Raw genomic sequence first — 20778 nt, 5'->3', positions numbered from 1 at the left:
TAGAACTTTAATTTACAAGTTGAACTTACTTTGCTTTTCTTGCTACTTGTCATCTTGTTCCTGAGATAACTAAAAGTACGACCCACTTTATTACCGCCTTTTCCATCTTGATCTTTTCTGGCAAAGCCTGAGCCATCTTCTAATGAGCTGCAAAAATCAAATACTACATTACTATTATACACCTGCATAAATGAATAACAGTCATACAAAGGTTCATAGTAGTACCAGGCATGCGGTGCAGGAGACCACTGAATAGCCAAGCCCAATTTTCCAATTACCCCCAAAGCACTGTCTGGTTAACCTACACAAGCCTAAAACTCCTTTTTTATATTCTTTCAGTTCACACCCGTACCTCGTTCTAACATCCAAAACTCTTTGAGTCTGGCTTCTTTAACTAAGTGACTTACGAGCTAATAATAGGCAATATTAGAAAGAGCAAGGAGCTACTAACAAAATGTATGTCCCGTTGTGGAGAAATTAATCTTTGTTTGAAACATTTTTTTAAACACCTTTATTGAATTACAACTTGTGACACAGGCAAACGTACATCCATATAAAAGTGAATAAACCATATTAACAAGTTCACATTTACAAACATTATACATCACATATATTGTTATATATCCTATAATTTATGCAGCATTACATAAATTGTTCAATTCCTACCTTCTCTTAAACATCCTTCCTCCTCCAAAAGATTTTTCTGCATGTATTGTTCCCACAATTTCCATTTTTCTATGTCATTAACTCCTAGCCTTTTGTAAAGATCCCACTTCCTGTTTTTTTTTTTTTTTACCTCTGTTACAATATTCACTACTTCAAGTATAGTTGGTTTAATTTTTGATTTTCATTTTCTAGTAATTGCTTTTTTTGTCAGTCACCAGAGTTAAACCGAACAAGGTCTTATTATGGATAGGCAATTCAGATCCTGGACCCCAGCTCAAAAAAATAATTTCCTTAGTTACACTCATTTGCTCACCTGGTATTTCTGACAGAGTACACTGCAGGGAGCTTTTAAAGTCTGCCAACTCATTGCACCCCTAGAACATCTGTTCCCAGTTCATAGGTTCATAGGTTCATACTAGGCTATCTGCCCTAGAGCATTTATAAGCCTAGCCAGAGTGTGTGTGGCTTTCACCACCCCTTAGGATGAGAATACTATACCCTTTAGTTTGCTGTGCCTCTGTCCAGCAGTGACACAGAGATGATTCCCGGGGTAAACCTACGATCTCCCATCCACTCGTCAAGATTTCTCTTGAACAGAGTCAGTGAGGGGCTCTGCCTCACATGGACTGGGATTCTGTTCCATAGTGTAGGGAGTCTCTGGGTGATGAATCTGTCCCTCCAGCACGTCCTATTTATATCCGTGTTGAGGTTTAAGTCTCTTGCTCTCGTGGCTCTGGTGGATTTGGATTTTTTGAGGTGGAGCATGTCGATTAATTCCGGGTTGGACATGGCCTTGTATGTCAGGCACAGATCACCTCTGAGCAGACGGTATGCGACTGAATAGAGCTGGAGTTTCTTCAGTCGGGCAGCGTATGACATATGTTTGAGCCCCTTTATCCTTTTGGTGAGGAACTTTTGGGGTCTTTCCAACTACTGCAGGTGTCGGGTAAGGTGCATTCCGAATGGGGCGTTGTACTCAATCATTGGTCTGATAAGTGAAGAGTACAGGGGTACAATGACCTCTCCTGATCTGGATGTGAATCCCTTCATGATCAGGTGGGCAATGTAGAAGGTCTTCCTAACCACTTTGGCAATGTGAGTGTCAAAAGAGAGGTTACTGTCAACTTGGGTCCCCAGGTCCCTGATAACTTCTTCCGTGTTTAATGGATTACCACCTATGTGGTAATTAGGGGTTACCTTGTTTTTCCCAAAGGGTATGACTATACATTTTTGGCATTTAGCTTAAGGCCATGGCTCTGGCACCAGTTATCCATTTCTATGAGACCTCTCTGGAGGATGTCTGTGTCTGATGGAGTGTCAATTATGGTGCCCAGTTTGCAGTCATCTGCAAATTTTGTCAGCCACAATCCCCCTATGTTTGTCTGCACTTCAGAAAAATAAATGACGAACAAGAGGGCCACCAGGACTGAGCCCTGTGGGACACCGCCCGTGACCGGCTTAGAGTCTGACATGGCACCAGCAACTCTAACCCTGTGGGTTCTGTCCTTGAGCCAGTTTGCAACCCATCTTGTGACATATGGGTTTACATCTAAGCTGGTGAGCTTTTCTATGATGCCCGAGTGGGGTATTGTGTCGAACGCTTTTGCTAGGTCAAGGTAGGCTGTGTGAACTGCCTTACCCTCATCAATGGCCTTAGTGACTGTTTCGAAAAAGTCGACCAAGTTCAAGAGGCAGGATCTGCCCCTGACAAAGCCAAATTGGGTAGGATCCAGTGTCCGTCGGTCCCCAATGTCTTTATTTATGAGTTCCATTATGATCCTCTCCATAGCTTTGCAGACAAGGCTCGTCAAGCTTATGGGGCGGTAATTTCCAGGGTCCGTAGAAGCACCGCCTTTGTGGAGTGGGACCACAGTTGCCGTACTCCATTCTTTGGGTACGTATCCTGTAGTAAGGCTAAGATTAAACAGCAGCCTTATGTGTGGGTTTAGTTCCTCATTGAGTTCGTGTAGCATACAGCCAGGGACACCGTCCGGTCCCATTGATGCTGTGTTTTTTGCTTTAGAGAGAGCAGCTCTCACCTGGGCATCTGAGATGTTTGGGAGGCTAGACTCTAGTGGGATAGATATTTCTCCTTTTGGGGGGAGGGAGGGGAGAAATTTGCACTGAACCTGTCTGCCAGTATGCTGGCAATGTCTGTGGGTTCAGTGATTTTTGTATCATTTTGGACTAATTCTGCGCATATCTGGGAGTTTCCACCCAGGTTTCTAACATAGCTAAAGAAGGCCCTATGATTGTCTTTTGTGTCTTTAACGATTTTTCTCTCAAAGTTGGCCTTGGATGATTTTATGAGTGATCGTAGTTTTTTGCTAGTATTGATCAGAGATGCCTTCCCTTTTAGGGATTTTGTTCCGTCATGTAGTAGCTTTCTCCTCTTGTTGTAGAGTTTGTTTATGGCTGGGGTCCACCAGACCGGGCGCCTGCCTTTGGTGGAAAGGGTCTTGATTTTATTAGGGATTGCTTGATCCATACATTCCTGGAGGTGCTCGTAGAAGGCATTTGTAAGGGTTTCAGCAGCGTGGGTTGTGGTTTCCACTGGCTCGGGGGCCTTGAAGGATACCACTTCAGTCTTAAGAAGTGTGAAGTTTGCTTTTGAGAAGTTCTTCACTGTGGTCTTTTTTGCTGGGGTTGGGGGCGGGATGTGGTTCTCCAGTGAGATTAATTTATGGTCTGATCTCACCAATGAGGGATATACTTCCGGTGTGGAGCATTTTGTCCCCACGTTTGTGATGATCAGGTCTAGTATATTTTCTCCTCTTGTGGGAATGGTGACTAGTTGTTCCATAGCATTTGAGTTTATGAACTCCAGGAACCTTTGGGCTAGGGTATTGGGGCTTGAGTAATGTTCCCAGTCTATGTTTGGGTAGTTGAAGTCACCCAATATGATGGTATTTGGAGAGACATTCATACTCTCCAGTGTCTTCAGGAAGGCTGTGTGGGTTTCCTGAGTTTGAGAGGGTGGTCTGTAGCATGCTACAAACTGTAGGGCAGTTTTACCTATGGTTAATTGCACCTGGATGGTCTCCGATGCTTCGTGCATTGCCACTAACCGGGAGGTGTGGGTATCCTTTATGAATATGGATACTCCCCCTCCTTTTGTGGTTCGGTCCGGATTTTGGGGCCGGAACACATGATATGAGGTATAACCTGATAGTGCTGGGGTGCTCTCAGGAGCCTTGAACCAGGTTTCAGTCACAGCACAGACATCGATGTTCTCCATACTGAGGAAGGCTTCGAGGGCGTGCATCTTGAGGTTTAGACTTCTGGCATTGAGCAGTATTACCCTTAGTTTTTTCCATTTTTGTTTTCTAGGGCGGTAGGTTTATCATTTGAGCCTTGCCTAAAAAGGCACTATGGGGTGGCAAGAGCCTTTGCCAATATCCGGAAGCCCAGGGTGACAGGTGCAAGCCATCCCTTGAAGCAGCGTGGCTTGTCAAGCATGTCATCCCAGGCAGACAGACATTGGATCCCCTTAGAATGACACCAGTAATTAAGCCAATTATTAAAGCTGATCATTTTGTCTCTGTATTGTGGCATCATTCTTGGTGAGGGTAGGATACTGCTCAGGGTCAGGGTCATACCGGCCTGGGCTACATAATCTGAGAGCTCCTCTATGTCTCTTTTCATGTAGTTCAGGGAGGTACGTCTCAGGTCGTTCACACCGGCATGGACAATGACTGAGTCATACTTGTACTTGCTGTGGAGTGACCTGAGTGCTTGTGTTATGTGGCAGATTCTAGCGCCCGACAGGCAGCTTACTGTGATCTTTTCCTTGTTCAGTCTGGTGAGTGGGATGTCAGTGTGTCTGACTATGGAGTCACCTATAACAAGTGTGTCTGGCATTGTGTTTGGCCTTAAGGGCTGTGACTGTTTAGCACACTGACTTTGAGAACTATGTGTTGCATGTCTTATGTCTTGAGGTGGCAGTTGCTTGGGTATCTGCTTTGGAGGCCTCTGTAGTTTTGGTAGATTTTTGATCAGTGCCTCCGAGTATGTCTTTGTGTGTTTATGTGTTTGTTTTGCAGTTGTGATAGTTCTATGTGAAACTGGGTTTGTGGTGTGCGTGGTTTCCTTCTCCTCCTGTCTGGTCTTGCCAGTCCTGAGTTGAGAGAGCTCAGCCTCCAGTTTGGCTATATAGTTGCATCTCTCACATGTATTTGTGTTTTGTGGGAGAAGGAGTGGGTTGTCTGTGTACATGAGGCAATTATAACATTGCCTCAAGATGCCCAGATTCACCAGCTGAACAGGAGAGGATGCTAGCAACTGACCCTTCGACATGCTAGAAAAAGTGAAAATGTTTGCTGTGTAACTGAGTCAGAAGGGACCTATAGGGAAATGGGTACTCAAGGGGATTCTAGGCTAATGTAGTACTTTGTTTAGTATATAAGTACTTTACCTATATAAAAATGCTTTAGGAGCAAGTGCTGAGCTTTTGAGATAGAGAATAGACTGTTTAGATTGCAAGTAGAGAAGTTCTAAGGGAAAAATTGAAGAGCAGACTTTACGGAGCCAGAAATAGTTTAACCGGCGCTGCCCGATAGTGCTCTATGGGCAACTCCGTGCTAAAGCGGGCTTTATAGCAGGGGGTTGAAAAGAGCTAGGAATTGACCCAAAATGGCCAATAGACTACAAGTTTCTGGCTGGAACCACTGCTCTAGGGACAAATAGGCTACTCAGTGCTCCCCACTCCCACTGGTGAACAAAGAAGCTTCCCTTTATCCAAATAAGGATACGGAATAGCACAGGAACCAAGCCAAAGCCCAGAGATCAGCAAACTCTGAAGACTGGACTATTCTAGTTCAGTAAGGCGGGAAAACAAAATATTTTTTTGCAGAAAACAGAGGAAAAACAGACAGTAAATGCTATAAATGCTTTTAAACGGCTAGCGCACTTGAGTGTGTTAGCCTACAGGTAAAATTAAGCAACAAATAACTTTTTTAAAGGTGCAAAACAGTTAATCAACACAAAAACAGTTTAAATAGAATGCAGAGCTGTATAAACAGGTGAAAATGCAGTCGCTAAGCAGTAAATAATCAAAAAGCCAGAAAAAAAATACTTAAACCAGGAAAAAGTCACTCTTTTGCTCTCTGCTGCTTGTAGAACTCTGCAGGACACCACAAGGAGCGGTGCTGAGTTGAATACAAGCTGCAGCTAAAGCGGGCTTTATTACAGGGGGCTGAAAAGAGCTGGGAATTGACCCAAAATGGCCAATAGACCACAAGTTTCTGGCTGGAACCACTCTTCTAGGGACAAATAGGCTGCTCAGTGCTCCCCACTCCCACTGGTGAACAAAGACGCTTCCTTTTATCCAAATAAGGATATGGAATAGCACAGGAACCAAGACAAAGCCCAGAGATCAGCAAACTCTGAAGACTGGACTATTCTAGTTCAGTAAAGCGGGAAAACAAGATTTATTTATTTATTTATTTTTATTTATTTATTTTTTTTTCTTTTTTGCAGAAAACAGAGGAAAAACAGACAGTAAATGCTATAAATGCTTTTAAACGGCTTGCGGACTTGAGTGTGTTAGCCTACAGGTAAAATTAAGCAACAAATAACTTTTTAAAAGTGCAAAACAGTTAATCAACACAAAAACAGTTTAAATAGAATGCAGAGCTGTATAAACAGGCGAAAATGCAGTCGCTAAGCAGTAAATAATCAAAAAGCCAGAAAAAAATACTTAAATCAGGAAAAAGTCACTCTTTTGCTCTCTGCTGCTTGTAGAACTCTGCAGGTCACCACGAGGAGCTGTGCTGAGTTGAATACAAGTGAAAAAGCGCGCTAAAGTGGGCTTTATAGCAGGGGGTTGAAAAGAGCTAGGAATTGACCCAAAATGGCCAATAGACTACAAGTTACTGGCTGGTACCACTCCTCTAGGGACAAACAGGCTGCTCAGTGCTCCCCACTCCCACTGGTGAACAAAGAAGCTTCCCTTTATCCAAATAAGGATATGGAATAGCACAGGAACCAAGACAAAGCCCAGATATCAGCAAACTCTGAAGACTGGACTATTATAGTTCAGTAAGGCGGGAAAACAAGATTTTTTTGTTTTTTTGTTTTTGTCTTTTTTGCAGAAAACAGAGGAAAAACAGACAGTAAATGCTATAAATGCTTTTAAACAGCTAGCACACTTGAGTTTGTTAGCCTACAGGTAAAATTAAGCAACAAATAACTTTTTAAAAGTGCAAAACAGTTAATCAACACAAAAACAGTTTAAATAGAATGCAGAGCTGTATAAACAGGCGAAAATGCAGTCGCTAAGCAGTAAATAATCAAAAAGCCAGAAAAAATACTTAAATCAGTTATAGCAAATACAGTTATAACAAATGCTCTGAAATACACTGTATATTTCCAAAATGTTTGAGAAGGACAGTCAAAACACAAGAAGGTTCAGGCGAAAGAGAAAAAAAAAAGTTTTGTTTTACTTTTTGAAAGGGAAAAAGGAGGAACAGAAGGCCTTATCAAATGTTCTCTCTGTATTAGGCAGAATGAGCTAATGACACTAGACTGGGAGGTGTGTCACAGTAGGGGCGGTCAACTGCAAAGCCACCAAGTATAAGAGCAAGACACCAACAGGGAGAGAGGGTGGGACAAAATAGCCTACAGACAGCAAGCACTAGAGAGACAAATGAAAGTTTTTAAACAGATAAGGATTTGTGAAGATACTGAATAGACAAAGCGCTTTATATATATTAAATTTTAAAAACAGTAATCTGTAAAAATAATCAAAAAAAAAATCAAGATACTTATATTTTGAGCTCAGTTGCGGTCAACAACTTCTCCAGTCTGCACTGTGTGTAAAGACAGAAACCCTATCAAAGTTAGGGCTTAAAAACCAGAACAGCTTCTTTTTTTTTTTTTTTTTTTTTTTTTACAAGAACACAAAAGAACCAACCCCCACTAGCCAGAAAAGATAATTACATAGAGGAAATGTTTCAGTTTACACAATAGCCTACAGACAGCAAGCACTAGAGAGACAAATTAAAGTTTTTAAACAGATAAGGATTTGTGAAGATACTGAATAGACAAAGTGCTTTATATATATTAAATTTTAAAAACAGTAATCTGTAAAAATAATAAAAAAAAAATCAAGATACTTATATTTTGAGCTTAGTTGCGGTCAACAACTTCTCCAGTCTGCACTGCCCCTTTCTTCCCCATAACACCTCCAATATTTGCCATCTACCTGAGGAAAAAGTGCTTGGAGTCTGCTTTGGGTATTAAAGTATCTATGTACACACTTCCAGGCAAAAATCCTAAATTTTCTAGATTTTGTTGCATATTTGGGAGCCATACATATGTCCTCCCATTGTAAACTGCAAATCTAATCTTTCTTCCCAATCTTTTCTGACCTGTTCTGATTGACTCCTATAGTAATATTGCAGTGTTTTACATGTCCTACTAATTATTCCATTGCTTGAAAAATCTTATTCATGTTTTCATATCTATGCTCAAATTTTCATAACTGAGACACCTACATTTTATTGAGATGTATGGTGTGAAACACCAGTCCGGGAAACAGGATAATTCAATGAAAATGTTGGTTTATATCACACTATACAAGAAATATTGCTGTTTGTTAGTAATTATGTAAATAAACAATATATCAATATGTACTTACAGCTTCAAAAACCAAGTGACTTACAAACTGTTGCATGACATTAGGTGAAACCTTAGAGGTTGTTGACGAAAACTGTCTTTGATATTTGCACTCTTAAGTTGCAAAACTTGAAAGATATCCATTATTATTTGTTTTGTTGATTATACAATTAAACATATGCTTTCCTGTTTATGTAAATATCTCAATAAACATGCACTTTCAGAGGAATTCCTTGTTGTCATATGAAAGCTTGCATTGGGTTAACAAAAATGTTCTAACAGTAAATGCCTAGGTTGCATAGTTTTCAAAATATGAAAATCTGTGAAAGCTTGCAAAAAATACAATTTGGGATTTGTGTACCTTATAATATAGTATTTATGGAAAGTTCTATGAATGCATTGACATAACCACTGTAAAGAATACTTTCTACTGATGATGTTGCTATTTGTTCAATTTTAATAGCTTTTATTGTTCACAACATATTTACATTTTTATCTAATCATTTTTAAGTTTATTTTTTCACAAAACACTGTGGAATGCAAGATGTGTGTAGGCTGTTATGGCTAGGCAATTCAGTCTGCTGGTTGTACGCTAGGTACCTTCTCTCTGTCCCCCAACATACAGGTCAGGAATTAATTTTTCTTTGTATGTAGTTTCACTGACATATCCCAAGAGGACCTGCTACAACACAGGTGCTAATGAGTTAAGTGCCTTGTCTACTGTCATAGAGTAAGCAAATTACAGATGAAGGTATCAAACTCTATCACAGGAAGCAGTCCATCAATATCTCACTGCCGTACTCATCTGTGCAAGACAAGTCTACATACATACTTGCATGCATATATACTGCAATATCTAACGGTCCTTGCTATAATAAAAAGTCTTTTGAAGCAGCTTTTCAGTTTTTAAATTGAGGTTTATTTACATGGAAAACATAAATTGTGAAATAAAGATACACAGTCACTCAAGCACTGGTACATTCTTTTCTAAAGTTCCATTTAACAAAAGAAATTCTTTCATGCACTTCAATGTTTTTTTTCCAAGGTAAAGTTCAACAATTACAGTTTTTCAAAATACAGCCTTTTCTTCAAAGCTGGCCAGCAAGAAAAGCAGTAATTATAAAATATAAATCTTTCCATTCAAGACGATTCCTTTGGTTACTTTTTACAATACAATGTTTTTTCTTTCTTTCCAGTTTTCAGGGACATCATTCAGACTGCTTCTGTCCTACACATGCAGCTGCCCTCAGACTTCTCTTCATTGCCTCTCTCTTCAGATTTTCTTCATATGTAGTTTCACTGATATATCCCAAGAGGAACCTGCTCCAAATTTGTTGCCATGGTGAAGCACCGTCTCTTTTGCGTACCTACTCTCTACTTCTTGGGAACTCTCTAGTTCCCTTCTGTGACCCACCGTTTAGTAAATGCACCAGCACCTAATGTACAAACAGCAGGCTGAACAGCACCAGACAGTGTGTTTCCCATACTCGGCAGACTCTTCTCATGACAGTAGAAACACCGATTTTAGCACAGTTGGATGAGATGTAAGCCTGAGCTCACCCACAATTAACTGACTACAGCCTAAGTGATAGTGCATTTTAAAATTGTAGTGATGGAGGGTCACAACCCGTGTATGCAATTCTGGGTTACAATCCTTTTGTTATTGTAAAGGAACTGTAGAGGGGAATGTTCAGTATTCACTTCTCTGGGAAATCCTATTTGAGAAAAATAGTATAATTCCTTTGCTTCCGACATTGTGTATTAACTTTTCACATGAATAATGACTCAAGAAATGTTACTGCATAATCAATGGCTGCCGGGATATACAAAAGATCTTTACTCAGTTCTACAACTGGATCTACAACATCCCATGCTATTCTCTCAAATAGGATTTCCAGGATGAGTAAAGAATGACAGGGTTGTACAACCCTGGCTTGGGTGCCATCCATTGACATTTCTAGAGAAGTGCACAAAAGTTTACTTTCTCCTTCATAACTTCAGGCCAGTAAAATCTAATTAAAACCCTATATTTTGTCTTATTCCATTCATAAATGACCGCCTAAAATATAAGTAGGCACTAACTTCAGTACAACCGTTCTAAAAGGTCATGGGACTAAGAACTGGTTCAGCATGTTTTCCTTATTCTTGTTTACTCTGCAGAAAAAGTAATTTATTAGCTTAAAGTACAAGTATGAAGTGGGGTTATGTTCCTTTCTTTCCCCTGCTACTGTTGCTACAGTGTCCCTAGCTCTACCTGGTGTATCATCTTCCCACTGACCTTTCTTGAAAATGGCATGCCTTACCTAGAGATCAGCCAAGTTAGTATTACCTTCATAAATATTCTGACATGAAGAACAGGCCATGGCTTTACCGCCTATAAATACAACTAAAGGCTTTTCCCTTTCATCTACATCATCCTCTACACAAGTTAACTCACTAAAATAATGTTCTTATACCTGGGTACTGGTCATTTACATTTTTCTACTTTAGTGGTTATTTTCCTTTTTCCTTAGAGTCCAACTTTTGTTTATGATGGGCTCACTGCTTTGATGTAGCACTGAAAAGCTTAAAATTGTTCAGGTTTCCACTTTCTTTCAGTAATGGATCTCTCTCTCTCTCCTTCAGTTTCTACACATACTTCCCTTAGTGTATATTTTTAACTATGGACCTTTTCATTGCCAATCTCCACAATGACCTCTTTTATTAGATTAAACAGCTGGGGTCTTCTGGGTAAACTCTGTATCATATTTACATAGTTCTTTTACCTGGAGCCAAATCTTAGTTCCTTTCAACTAAGAAGGGCTCCACATCTCCTTTACTGGGGCTATGCATTTCTGGCAACATGCTTGGTTGCACTACCCCCACATATTTTCCATATGCAACATTTTGCCTAAATAGTTTGTATTTCTACCTATGTTAAAGAGTACTTCCTTTTATTTCCAAGTACACACATTACTTCAGTTTTCTTTTGCTTTATGTTTAGAAATATAATTTGCTCTATTGTAATCATGCTCCTTAAGCCTAACAACCCTTGCAGTTCTTTCCCTTTTAGCACATTTACAAGCTTGAAGCAACAAAATGAAACTCCAATTCCTGGTGCAGGATAAATAATATACGGTGCAGCTCGAACAGGACAGGAAACTTTTATTGAAAAAGACAAATCCACTGGTTAAGCGCTTTCATCTGTTCATATACAGACTTCCTCAGAACCAAAATAGTCCATCTCTAACACAGTTTATACATCCAATTTGGCGCCAAAATTTTAAAAAGCCTTAAAGAGCCTTAAAGAAACATGTATTCTACTATTCCTCACATTCACAAAACTAATACAAAACATTTACATATTATCTAAACACTTAATTCAGATGCTTGTAAGCTATATATATTAAATATTATACTAATATTAAATATACTTATAAAAAATATACTTATGAAAAAAAAATATATATATATATATATATATAAATAACTATAATAAATTGCTAATATATAATGTTTAAATACACAATGAATGCACAGAAGAATTCACATAATTATTTCTATATGATACTAAAATTCAATATTTTGTACTTAAATATATATAATAAATATATGTATACATATGTAGTAAAACATCTAAAAAGATATATGTCATATTTAAAAATCATGTTTAAAAATGTAGAGCAATTACACTGATATATTGGTTGTACTAAACAATGCCATAACAACCACATAATTAGTCAAGTATAAGGAATGGTTTCATACTAATACTATCATTAATGCCTAGAAAACTTGCGGCATCTGTGAATATCTGCCACTTACTTTCCATCATAGCTAAATACACTTTCCAATTACCCCCACATACACTACTATCAATATGTTCTAAAATAGAAAATTTGAAATGGTGTTGATTCCCTTTGCTGAATATATGTTTATACAAGGCATTCTTCATACCTTTAGTCTGAATCTTATAATAATGTTCATATATTCTTTTTTTAAAATTCCTCTCCGTCTTACCTATGTAGAATGCTTGGCATACAACACACTTTGCAAGATATACTACTTGTCTAGTATTACAATATCCTTCCTTACTTTTAATATGTGTCTTATTGATATTATCCAACTTAAATCGTACCACTTCATTGATATATTTACATTGGCTGCAAGAGCCGCATTTCGAAGTTCCCTTAGAATTTGACTTATATTTTTCTAAGTGTGTTGTCTTCTCAAGAACTTTTTAATATTGGGGGCTGTTTTAAATACACATTTGGGATATTTACCTAATGTAATACCTATACTTTCTGTAATTGTAATCAAATCCCAGTGTCTATTTAATATTTCTTTCACATGATTAGCGTATGGAGTGTACATAATCACACACACTCTACTAAAAGTTTCTACTGTAGTGTCCCTCCTATCAATATCCTTGCCACTTACGCTTGACATGCCTAACAATGGTAAAAACTTGTTGCCCCATTGTCGTCTCACATAACCTGTGACATCTTTTAGCATAGAGGTAGGATAGCCCCTACTACTAAACAAATTGTATAATAAATCCATTTCCTCTTCCATTATATCTTTACTTGAAGACATTCGTGCAACCCGAATGCATTGTCCTTTTACCATATTCTTAAAAATGTATGGGGGGTGACAACTACTACACTCTATGTAGTCAGTTGAAAAAGTAGTTTTCCTATATATTTTAGATGCAAACCCACTTCTAGTATGACTTATATATGTATCTAAATACGCTATACCTTCCTTACTGGTATTATATGTAAATTTCAAGAACTCAGTTGTCCCATTAATATAGTTAATAAATTAATTAATTTTTTCTTGTGTACCGTTCCATAAAATAAATAAATCATCTAAATATCTCGTATATAATACTATATGTTGGTTAAATTCACTTTGAAACACATACTTGGACTCCCATTCTAACATTACGAGGTTTGCAAAGATTGGGGCACATGAGGCATCCATAGCAACACCTCTACTCTGTCTAAAGAATTCACCTTGAAATTGAATATAATTATGTTCTAATACTAAGCTCATCATATCCATGATTAAATTAATCTTATCCCATGTTAATTTGGAAACTTTTCTCAAACTATTACAGAAAAATTCCAGACCTACATCCTTAGGTATACATGAGAAGAGGTCAATGACATCAACTGTCAAAAAAATCAACCCATCATTCCAAATATCAGAAGTTAATTTACTTAAAAAATTCCAAGAATCCTTGGTTAGATGTGGGATATTTTCATATACATGTTTTGTCCATCTATCAATTGTCACACCCAAATTGTACGTCTTCGACCTAGATCCAGAAATGATGGGTCTGAACGGAGGGTTATCCATATATTTGTGAACCTTAGGTATACCTATAATGTTCGCCACTATGGGGAATTCTACTTTGATAAATTCATAAATCTCATTCGTAATTCTATTATCTAGCAAATATTCTTCAATAGCTAAGTCAATTATTTTATAACCTATATTCACTTGGTTTAAAGAAATAGCTTCATAGTTCCCTGATAGATGTAAAATATTAAGTATCTTGGCATTATAGTCAAAACTGTTGTATATTACTATGCCTCCTCCCTTATCTGGCTTCATTATTCTGATTTCTTTAATTCTAATAAGTGATTCTAAACATCTCCGTTCTTTATTAGTTAGATTGTCATCCAACACTTTGTTATAACCATCACCTGCCTTAATATTCTTATATAGCCAATAAATTCTTAAGTTGGTACAGAGTGCCTTTTTAACTTTATCTGAAGTCAGGATTTCTAAAATTGTATTTAATGGGGTTCTAGTCACAATGTCAAAATATGCATTAAATCAACAATTTTTACCTTCTTGATCAGTCTATACTCTAGGTTCAGTTGTGAAATTTAAAGGAATGTGCTTCAGGTGAAGTCCCTGCCTAGCCAGAATTTCTTCCTTCAGTTTCTGATAGTCATGTGCAGCAGCATCCTCAAGGCCCATGCAGGCTTTCACTGAGTTATGGTTAAATGTGAGAACAGCATTCTGGCCCAGTCTACCTGGGGACATTTTTGGTATATGCATTTCATTCAAGAGCTATCAAATAAGCTTCCACCTTAATTTCCATTCTTGCACTGGGTTTCTGGGATTCCCAGCACACAGATGTCTTATTCAATTTTGAGGATATCTGCTGTTGGTGAAAGTGAGGTACTTCTCCTCCAGAAAAGAGAAAAGATAAGATAAGATATGGGAGCAGTTAGTCCTAATTTTCCCCATCCAGTTCTACAGCTTTCCATAACGGACTTTAAAGTTCTACCAAAATGTCCAAATATGTTTGAGGGTGGAATACAAAAACTGACAAACTTCATACATTACACTGGATGTTAACAGGGTGCCTTGGTCAGTACATGTCCTTCTTTCTATTTCTCAGAGGTGATCTGTGTCTCACTTACAAGGCAATATTGGACCCTGCCCTACTGGAGATGCTCCATATCCGTAAGTCTAACTCCGTGCGCATTACCTGCTCGAAAGGCCTAAATCTAATATGCAACATAAACAAAACCTGCTGGAGTGACAGGTTTGTCTATCACAGGCTGCCCCGTCTCTGGAATAGACTTCTCATACACATCCAACAGACTATGTTGTTGACCCTCTTCAAGCACAAATGTGATGAGTGGATGGGAAACTACAAATTTGTCCCAGGGGTTGCACCTGTGTCCCTCAATGACATGGGTGACAGGTGCTGACTGAGGTTTCCTTTTTGGGGATAAACTCTTGGTTAGGCTTGTAAGGGGCTCGGGGCCATTAGCCTAATAACCTCCTATGATCCTATAAAAGGTAGAGCTTTACAGTTAATGTATTCTGAGCAGGAGCTGTCAGTGGCTGCACTTCTTTTTTGAAGAGCTATAGCAGAGCTCACTAAAGCCTCAGTCAATGTAGCCATGTAAAACAAAATACAGCAGCTACAGCTTCAGTACACACAAGATAATGTCAACAAAAGAAAATATCTTCTCAAAGCAACTCTTCTCATGGTCATGAGGATCAACTTTACCATAGGAAATCCCTGTATGTGCACAAGGGTTTTTATGTTTATCACTCAGTTTACCACACATGTTCGAGATAAAATATTCCAGGTCAACTTAATAGTCACTTTAAGATGCAACATTTCATTCATGAAATCTTATTCCTCTCTTAGGTCTTGGGTTGAATAAACAACTCCAGCCAAGCCCATGAATGCATGGGAAATTTCATTCTGCCCACTGTAGACATCAATGTAAAATCTAGCAATGGTTGTTTCAACAACAACAGGCTTTAAAAGCAGCTTTTCAGTTTTTAAAAGTATGTTTGATTACAAGGAAAACACAAAATTGAAAGTAATATAAAAGAAACACAATTTTTCATGCACTACAATGTTCTTTTCCAAAGTTCAGGTAAAAAATAAACATCCTTCACGGACAGCTAGTTTCTTTTCTGACATTAAGTTCAGAATCTTTATTACTTCAGACCACATAGCGTTTTCCTCAAACCTGGTTCAGCAAACAAAACGGAATTTACAAAATATTAGTCTTTCCCTTTTAACACTCCTTAACTACATGCAGGGTAATTTATTAGTTATGTACTTATCATAACTTGGTATCTATGTTGTACTTCTCTCATTCTGCTTCACTGATGGGTTACAGATCCAATCTTCGGATACAACTGGGCCACCTTCAAGAGACTTTAACTTCCAGGCTCGAGCTCCTCCCTTACCCACAATCCTCTGCCCCTAGCTCTACCTCCACAGATCAAGTTTGCTGCCTCTAACAGAAGTAGATAGAAAAAAAGAAAAGGAACTAAGGTCTCAACCTGGAACGTAGGTTCCAACAAAGGTTTCTTCAGATCCTCTAAAAAATATACTTACTTAGGAGGGGGCTGGCTGGGTGGGAAGGTGAAGCAGAATGAGAGAAGGACAACGCAGATATCAAGTTACGGTAAGTACATAACTAATAAATCTGATGTTGTCCCTCTCATTCTGCTTCACTGAGGGGTCAAAGTCCCAAGCCACATGATTTCTTGGATGGCCTCAAGGAAGGATATGCTGGAGCACCGAGGAGCCAAATGATGTCCTGCTCCTGGAGATCATGTCTAGCTTATAATGGGTCACAAAGGTATGAGACTTAGACCAAGCTGCTGCAGCACAAATATCATCAACTGGAATTCTAGATGAAAAAGCCTCCGAGGCAGCTACGGATCTCGTTGAATGGACTTTCTGAAGTAATGGCTACGAGAAAGGCAGACTTCCATGACAAAAATTTCAAGTCACAATCATTAGCCAGTTCAAAGGGTTTATGGGTCTTTGATCAGAAGCCTAAGAAGAAAGACACTTTTGAGAAAAGCTTTGCATATTCTGGCTGAAGCTATAGAACCTGAAGGTAATCCCAAATGAAAATTGGAAATAGCTGATAAATGGAGTTTAACAGTCACAAAACTGGATCCTTCTTTAAATAAGGCCTCATGGAAAGAAAGAATTGAAGCACCAGGTGCTGAAAAAAGGTCAATGTGATGAATAGCAGCCCAAATAGAAAGTCTTTTCCACTTGCTTTTATACACCTTTTTGCTGGAAGCTTTCTGGGGAGCTAGAATGACAGCTTTGACAGGAGAGGAAAACCTGGACCTCTAGCAATCAAGGGAACTGGAGAGACCAAGTGGTTAACTTGAGGGTGGGGAGATCTGGGTGTAGTCTTAGTTTAGGGTGATAAAGGAGGTCCGGATTGGGTTCCAGTATCCATGGAGGATATGTCAGGTGAGATTAGAGGAATGGAAACCAAATCTGTTGAGATCAAAAGGAAGCAATGGGGATCACAGTACTCTTCAAACGTTTGGCTTTATGAAGAAATTTTGGAATCAGTGGAAGAGGAGGATAAGCATAAATAAGACCAGTGGGCCAATCGTGGACTAGAGCATTTCTCAGGGAACTCCCTGAAGGAGGGATAAGAGCGAAATAACTGCTGCACCTGTTGTTGTGTGGGGATGCAAACAGATAGGGAAGACCCCAACAGTCGAATATCTAGTTCACTACTGACTGACTGAGGGATCACTCGTGTGGCATCAGAATGGACCTGTTGAGCCTGTCCGCCAACACGTTGGATTTGCCCGGTACATGTGTTGCAAGTAGAAAGTGGTGCGAAGAAATCGCCCATTCCCAAACTCTCATGGCCTCTTTGAAAAGTAGGTATGAATGGGTTCCTCCTTGCTTGTTGATATATCAGATAACTGACATGTTGTCAGTGTGAATCGCAATAGATCCCAGAGGGATGATTGTCCTGAAAGGCTTGCAGCAATAGGAGGACAGCCCTCATCTCCAAGACATTTATATGCAATGTGGTCTCTTGGGGAGTCCATGTGCCTTTGATCATCTTCCCCTCGAAATAACCCCCCCTTGGTAGGAAGTGTCCATGGTCATTGTGGCTACTGGACAGGGAAGAATGAAAGGTCTGCTTACCAAAAGATCAGAATGAATCCACCACTTTAAATAGCTTCTGTAAACATTGATCAGTCCGATAGGAACAGATAGGGGCAGATGCAGAATTGACCACTGAACAGTCCAGAATGCGCATATAGTATCTACCTAGAGGTACCAGAATTATGATGCCACAGATCCCAGGGCCCGTAGAATCAATCTGCTGAAGGAGATGGATGAGATAATAAAGTGTTGATGCAATGTTGGAGCAAGGAAACTACTTGTATAACTGTGTTCAGTTGAGCCCTGATGAATTTCAAAGTTTGAACAGGCAATGATTGTGACTTGTCTGAGTTTATGGTGATGCCCAGTTCGTAGGAAATCTAATATCATCGATGGCTTAAGAAAGTTGACGCTGGGTGGGGGCAGTTAGGGGCCAATCGTCCAGATAAGGGAATACTTGACACTCTTGCAGTCGTAGACAAGCTGCAACCACTGCCATGCATTTGGTAAACACCTGGGGGGCTGTGGTTAGTCCAAAGGCCAGGGCTCTGAATTGGAAGTGATTGGCTCCCATGTGGAAGCACAAGTGACTTGTGGAGCTCCTGTCTATTTTTATGTGAAAGTACGCATCTTCTAAGTCCACACAGCACATCCATACATCTTTCCTTAGTAAAAGAAGGAGGGACTGAACCGTAATCATCCAGAACTTCTCTTTCTTTACACATAAATTGAGTTGCTTAGGTCTAGGATAAGCCTCAGCTCCCCTGTCTTCTTTGGCACCAAAAAGAAAAGGGAGTACACTCTGGATCCTCCCTGTTCGGCTGGGACCTCTTGGATGACTCTCTTTTGCAGTACCTTTTTGATCTGGTACTGCCATCTCCCTCTGACTGGGTGGAATGTCAGGAGCTTCTTTTGAACTTCTGGAGGGGGAGAAAAAAGTGAATGCAGTACCCTCTGGATATTATGCCTTGCACACAAGCATCTGACATTATTTGAGCTCAGGCACCTGGGTGCAGGGAAAAATGGTCCCCTATTGACTCCAGACTCAGACAGTCAGGGCAGCTCTTCAGGAGCTCTGAAAGGACTTGTTGGAAAAGCCCTGATTTTGAAGACCCCCTCTGCCTCTAGGGTTGCGTCTCCCATTAAAGCCTCCTCCTCTGCCTCTGGAAGAGTACTCTCTGCTTTGATCAGGAAAGGAACCTTGTGATTTTTGGAACCAAGTTTTCTTAACCCCTCTTTGATTTCTAGAATAGGTTCTTTCAGGGGTGGAAAACTTGATCCTCGTGGCAGACAAGGTCTTATCCTCTTGCTCGCTGCGGGTCAGGGTGTCCTTCACTGATGCTCCAGACACAGAGGACCTTTCAAAAGGGACCTGACAAAAGATGCCTTAAAGGGCCCTGCAAAATCACAAAGCCTCTTCCATGCATGTCTGAGTATCGCAATGCAAGTGCCAACTGCCCTTGAGGATCCTTCCTCTGAATGGGAAACAAGCCTCATGTAAGAGTTTGCCAGGGAAGTAAGAATAATTAGCTTTGGAGAAACTTTATCTAGCTCCTCCTTAGGCAAGCACTCCTCCAAGGACTCTGAGAGTTCCTTCACTAGGTCTCTTTGTAGGCAAATAAAATGTGCCAAGTAATTAAAAGCTCTAAGTGAAAAAGTCACTGAGGTGGATGCTTGCTTCCTGAACCTGCCCAGTGGTCTGGACTTCCTGTTTGGCGGCTGGACAGTTGGGTTTTGCTGTGCGAGCTCTTTCTTAGAAGTGGCTGCCACCACCATAGCATCAACAGGAATGCCCTTACTTCAAAAACATCTGTCCTCTGGAGGAGAAAAAATCGGGTTCATATGAATCCGTCAACAGCCGAAACATCGACGCTTACCTCATCGACACCAAAGCATCGACCGTTCAGAACATCGACAATCCAGGTAAGCGATTTTCCCCCTTACAGGACCCGTGGTAGCATTTGTTTCGCTAGTGCGACGCTATGGACAACGCAAATTCTCAACAGTCGCTACCATGGGTCCTAAGTGCTACCATGGGTCCTGTAAGGGGGAAAATCGCTTACCTGGATTGTCGATGTTCTGAACGGTCGATGCTTTGGTGTCGATGAGGTAAGCGTCGATGTTTCGGCTGTCGACGGATTCATATGAACCCGAAAAAATCATATCTGGATGTTCTGGCACAGGCTCTGTGGTGTTCGGCTCCTTCCAGGCCCGACGGGTGAAAAGATCTATAAGAGCGTTCGCCAGGGAGACTACCCAAGATATAGATGGGCCCGCCCCAAAGGCCTCCAAGAATACAGACTCCTCCAAAGGATTTTTGGAAGACCAGGCACCTCTTTGCTTTAAGATTCTAAAATGTCTGCAAAGGAGACATCGTCAGGTGGTGATTTGGGGTATCCTTCTCCCTCATTGTAGTCTGCATCCTCAGTGAGGGACTCCATAGGGGAATCCAAGTGCCTAGTCTTGCATGTCCTCTTCTGTTGGATCTCCTCCATGGGATATTCAGGCGAGAAGAGGAAGGGGCCACCTCAGGTGGAAGAAGTTGGAGGTCCTCAGAGGTGGGCTGACCCTGAACAGAAATGGAAGGTGGAGGCGCCACAGTTCTGTCTGCAGAGAAAGCCTTTTCTAAAACCTAGAAAGCCAAAGGCCCCAGGATACCCTCTCCAACTCCCTCGGAACCAAATCCACCTTGGAAATAAGAAAGAGCACCCCAGAGCCCTGGCTTTCCGACAGAACCGGACTCACGCTGTCGACAGCCAAAGTTCCAAGGGGAAAAGAAAGATCCAACAAAACTGGAGCCAAAGCTTGTCCCTCAGATCCATCTGCGATATCACTGACCCATGATACAAAGATCTTGGAGCAGAGGTAGTCAAGGTCACTGTCGGCATCGAAGAAGCAAAGGTCCTCTGATTTGAACCCAAATCCCTCGATAGACTGCTGTCCTAGGGTTCGAAAACCACTATATAGATCAGAGAAGAAGAAAAAGAAGAAGTGGTAGGGACTCTCTTCAGATCCAAAAGGGGAACGCAGCTAGAAGTACCACCATCTGGACCTGAGCCTTGATAATGGACCTAACCATCCTGTCC

The 20778-nt window shown here is 40.3% G+C and overlaps 1 protein-coding gene across 1 annotated transcript in view; it reads right to left on the bottom strand.

The window, feature by feature from the left end:
• The window catches only part of AKAP13 (A-kinase anchoring protein 13), a 2349678-nt gene that overhangs the window by 978078 nt on the left and 1350822 nt on the right, over nucleotides 1–20778 (bottom strand). Inside the window, exon 11 of the mRNA XM_044078370.1 lies at nucleotides 30–147. Within this exon, the coding sequence (XP_043934305.1) occupies nucleotides 30–147 (118 nt within the window). The remainder of the gene's footprint in view (nucleotides 1–29; nucleotides 148–20778) is intronic.

This window comes from Protopterus annectens, chromosome 7.part0 (assembly GCF_019279795.1).
Source record: "Protopterus annectens isolate FY-2018-M chromosome 7.part0, PAN1.0, whole genome shotgun sequence".
NCBI classification, from domain to species: domain Eukaryota; kingdom Metazoa; phylum Chordata; order Ceratodontiformes; family Protopteridae; genus Protopterus; species Protopterus annectens.
The sequence above is the reverse complement of the archived record's forward strand: the minus strand, read 5'-3'. Positions and strand labels throughout refer to the sequence as shown.